This window comes from Nansenia antarctica (assembly GCF_963989245.1).
Source record: "Nansenia antarctica genome assembly, chromosome: 1".
Classification (NCBI taxonomy): Eukaryota; Metazoa; Chordata; class Actinopteri; order Argentiniformes; family Microstomatidae; genus Nansenia; species Nansenia antarctica.
This window is the reverse complement of record NC_137674.1, coordinates 16,199,618-16,204,617: the sequence shown is the minus strand read 5'-3', so window position 1 is coordinate 16,204,617 and position 5,000 is coordinate 16,199,618. Positions and strand designations below refer to the sequence as shown.

Sequence of the window (5,000 nt, the reverse complement as noted above, 5' to 3'; positions counted from 1 at the left end):
CAATCCTGTTGCTCAGTTCTGGCACAGTTCTGGTGTAAAAAACGGAAAGTACGTCATTGCCGCTTCACCCTCTCAAGTAGTCTTGAGTGTCTCACTCGATTGCTGAAACGGCTTTGGTGCGTTATTGCTTTTAACGCACCTGGGGAAATGAGCACGACCGTTCCGAGAGAGCCGGCCTCTGTGCTCAGAGATGGAGCGTCGCCCCCCGAGTGGCTCCCGTGTCTGATAATAACAATGTGACATCAAAGCCGTGCTTCTCAATGGCCTCCACAGAGAAAGAGCCAAGCATGCAGATTAAGAAGCCTCTGTCGTGCACTCACTCTCTCTCTCTCTTGCTCTCTTACCCCTGTTTCCGACTTGGTTATCTCATTTCATCAGTCCTGTCCTCTCCTCCCCCCCCTTGCTCATCTCCTCTCCCCTACCCTACCCTACCCTACCCTATCCCTTTCTCACTTATTATCACCCCTTCTCTCACTTCCCTTCCTCCCCTCCTCTCCCCACAGGCCCTGTAGATAGTGTCATAGGGCTCCTGGCTAATTAGTGTTTGGGAGCTTTCTCACACAGCGAGGTGGCGGCAAGGACGCTGATTGACATCTGGAACTGTTTGGGAGTCCACCCGTCGTCTGCTCACGTTATCACCTTCCCTCCGGTGTGTCACCGTGAAGGGAAGGGTTCAACGGCAGACGCTACGCGCGTCGCATGGCTAATCGGTTCATTACGTCAAGTTTTTTTTTAACATGTCGCCTTTGGAAAACCGTGATCTGTTCTATGCAGAGGGGGGGTGCATCCACACCCCCCTCTGTGGAGATATCAGTTTGTGGAAGTATGCTCAGGCGTAGCAGTGTGTCTATAATAATAATAATAATAATAACTTTTTATTTGTATACCTAGCGCTTTTCCTGCAAACGTTGCAGCTCAAATGATTTAGTCATTTAAAGGCAATATTAAAAAGATGGGTTTTTAGTCTTGACTTGAACATATTTGTTGAGGTTGCATCCCTGATGTAAACTGGCAGTGCATTCCACAATCTGGGTGCATAAAATGAGAATGCAGCCTCACCAAACCTATGCGTCGGAGCATCGTGGCACTCGTCCCTGTTTCCACACGCTCGACATGAAAAGAGGAAATCCCATTCCAACCATGACACTCTAGATACGGGCTAGCGTAGCGGGACTCAGGAGCTCACAGGGAAAGGAAAAAAGCTAGCGGTAAGCTGCTGAGCGCAGGCAGAGAGAGAGAGAGAGGGGACAGGGATAATGAGAGCGGGAGTCCAGAGTAGGAAGCTGATGCATGTAAGGAAAGGCAACGTCTGCCAATTGTATTATTTTGTCCACTCGTAGATTTCTATGGAGGGAATGTGGACTTTGAAGCTCACCGTGAAATATTCACACCGTTTATTTACGGTAGATTAATAATCGGGCCTATCTTTCAGCATGGCTGAGTAGCCTTAAAGTTCCAGGATGATGGAATGGCATGTCTGAAAGTATATACTCTATCCTAACCATACTACGTACTATTTAGAGCCTGCTGTTTAGTCAAATGGATCCAGTAAGCACCACATTTCAACGTACAACACTTATTCATACTGACAAATTGTCATCTTCTGTAGGTCAACCGTGCTGTTCATGGTGATTGGTTACATTTCGCCAGTACTGCCCCGCCCCCCTTACCTGCCTCCTTCCCTGCTCCATTGAATTGTGGGGCTAAAATCGGCAAGGACTTCCTGAGTAGTGTGCAGTGTGTTCATACTACATGGAAAGACTAGTATGCCACACTGGCTTTTTATTTTATTTTATTTTTGTAAACATATTTTATTGGCATTTTGGCAGTCCTCACAAATCACCACAGAAACACAGCCAGCAACGGTCCCCCCCCCCACTGGCCTGTATCCCCCATGTTTAATGTCATGTCTTTCTCTCCCCTTCTCTCTCTCTTTCTCTCTCTCTCTCCATCCATTTTCAGGCTCTACGTACAGCGTCCTCTCCACCATGCCGTCGGACTCTGAAAGCAGCAGCTCTCTCAGCAGTGTGGGTAGGTAGAGAACCTGCAGCTGTGTGAGTCCGTCTCTGTCAGGGTAGACAGTTACAGTGTTGTTACTGCTGCATGGCGCTGTGTGTCCAGCCTAGACAGTCTAGACAGGTGCACTTTGGATTCAAACACGTGAAACAGTCAGGCAAACGTCTATTGAAGTCTTCTTTAGGGATGCACCCAACTTTCGTTCACCAAAATGATTTGGCCTACGGTGCCTTGGATGAGTCGTGTCCTTCCACATCTTCCCTCCCAGCACCGTCACAGTTCATATGGTGAAAGTTTAACCAGTCTTAATCTTAATCTGCTGCTTTCTATTATTTATATATTAGATACAGTATATTTTTTTAATGATTTATTTTTATTTTTTATGATTCAGTTTTTAATTAGTTGAGGAATAACAAGCTGTTTTATTATGTCATTCTACACAGTAAAGTACTCGGTGTCGCAATTATACTAATAAGAGAACGTCCCTGGGCGTGATGTTCTAGTTTTATTGTAATGGTATTGGTATTGGGTCGTTAGAGCTACTCTTCCATTGCATTTGATGCGAGAGGCGTCTACAGAGGCCATTGCAGTGTAGTTCAGCTTGGCTCTGCACGGATGTTCTCCGTAGTGTTAAATGGGTGTGTGTCCCCTCATCCCTGTAACGGTGTTGTTGTTGTTCCTGTTCCTGGTGCAGCCTCGTCCCCGCCCCCCGCCCTCAACGACAACAGACCGGCTGGCGACAGCCTGGACACCATCCTGTTTCAGCTGCGCCAGGTGACCCGCGAGAGAGACGAGCTCCGCAAGCGCCTGGCACTGGCCTCGCCTGGCACCACCTTCGACGACTGCAGGTAGAGACAGAGACACACCCGCCCCCCCCCAGTTTCATCTCTGTTATTTACCTGTTAGGCACGTACTGTCTATAGACATGGTTGTTATGAGGTCAGTGGCCCGTAAGAACAGAGGTTTATGGTCAGTAATGGTTAACAAAAAGAATTCAATGCAGAATTGGTACTCCATAATCCTGCATCCAGGAAAAGAATGTTGTTCACATTGATGAAATTCGAAGAGTTTAGCCAAAACTGGCACTACACAACAAACTGAACGGACAGCAGAATGAACAGCAGTTTCAGCTCTCTGGAGCGAGCGCGTTTAGGTTTGGTCAAGGTCGATGGCAGGCCTGGGTTTACGATGGGAAATGTTGACAGAAGGTGAGAGGTAATCATGCTGCGTGGTTTATGAATGTTCCCCTCAGTTCCGGGTGCCTTGTTGTCCACCAGCGATAACATTATGCAGAGATGCAGACTGGATATAACCTGGGAGAGAAAACATTGACCTTTTTTTTTGTTGTCTATTTAATTAGTTTGGTACAGTACCAGTCTGAAGTTTGGACACACCTTCTCATTCAATGGCTTTTCTTTATGGGTATTATTTTCAATATTTTTCACAAATGTTGAAATTGGCCTGAAATTGGGCTGCCCGTCGCAGTCAAAGGTCTGGGGGTGGTGGAAGTGCAGGTTGTGATGACGATGACGGTGATGGTGATAGTGGTGGTGGTAGTGATGCATTACTGCTCGTCTCCCAAAGGCCCAATTCCAAAGCCAGTCATGACTACGAACGTCTGAAGACCCAGTGTATGAGGGCCATGGCCGACCTGCAGGCCCTGCAGAACCAACACACTAAGGCCCTGAAGAGGTGTGAGGAGGCGGTCAAAGAAGCAGACTTCTACCAGTGAGTACTCTTCTAATGTCTGTCTTCTACCAGTGAGTACTCTTCTAATTAGGGATGTAACGATACACTCAACGCACGATTCGATACGATTCATCACGATACTCGTTTCACGATACGATTATCTCGATACGATTATGACTGAAAATATTTTATTTCTCAGACAAAAACTACCAAAACTACTGTATTTTCTTAAAGAATACCTTTTTATTTCTGAGGTAGGGTATAACTACGATAGTGTATAACGCTGCAGACACAGGCCCACAAAAAAGGGCTCCTTTTGCACAGAGTGCACTGTTGTCGCCCCATACTGCCTCTGTGTTTTGCCTTTCGGTTGGTTTGGTAACCCTAGATGATCTCCATGACATTTCACACATGTGACATTTCACATATGTACACAGACTCACAAAAGTATAAAAACGCCGCTCGTAAAACACCACTAAAATATGCTCGCTCGTAATGCCTCTTCTCTCTTCACATCGCCTCAGCTCTCCATGAGTTTCGCTGAGTTACCGTAATAAACCCTATATGGGTAGAAAGCGCAGCTTCTCTGCTTTCAGGAACCGTAGTTTTATTCAGATAGCACATAGTTTAGGTATTACGGTAATGAGAACGTGTGCTGTCGGGTTTTTTCTAAGAAGAAACACTGACAGTTTTCAGCAGTAAGGGTAGTGATAACATGAATTAACAGGTAAATGTACACTACTTCGCATTATTTGGGATATTGTGAAAAGTTTAAAAAGTCCCGACATGGCAGTGTACTCATGTGCAACTCATACCCATAGAGATAGTGTTGCGGCCAGAACGTTTGACCAATACAAGCTACAAAGAGAGATGTTTTCACCACTAGAGGAGTTTGGCCTTGCTAAAACAGTTTGACTGCTCATGTATTTATGCTCTGTTTATGCCCTTTTACAGACCATTTTCAATAAGGAAACAATGACTTGATCTGCTCCAAATTAGTGGTGTGAGCACGTACTAACGATTTATTACATTATCTTTTTAATTCATTCTTTCATTTTTGTTTAAACTCCGCCCCCCCTCCCCCATAAGTACACAATAAGAAAATAGATAATAAATCATTGTCCCCTACATGACTCTTCACGTCCATACTACAAATATCATGAGATTTGATTATATTGAATATAATATTAGGACATAAAACTATGTAATAATAGTGATGGTAATAATGCAGAATTCAGGTTTCATTGAAGCCTGACTCTCGTGTCCGCAGTCCAGACAGCCTGCCTGTGGAGCGC

The 5,000-nt window shown here is 45.4% G+C and overlaps 1 protein-coding gene across 1 annotated transcript in view; it reads left to right on the top strand.

The window, feature by feature from the left end:
- dlg5a (discs, large homolog 5a) overlaps positions 1–5,000 on the top strand; it is a gene marked incomplete at its 5' end in the record, with an annotated part of 56,169 nt that overhangs the window by 12,306 nt on the left and 38,863 nt on the right. The window contains 3 exons of the mRNA XM_080550407.1: positions 1,963–2,031; positions 2,711–2,864; positions 3,601–3,744. Coding sequence (XP_080406533.1) covers positions 1,963–2,031; positions 2,711–2,864; positions 3,601–3,744 — 367 coding nt within the window. The remainder of the gene's footprint in view (positions 1–1,962; positions 2,032–2,710; positions 2,865–3,600; positions 3,745–5,000) is intronic.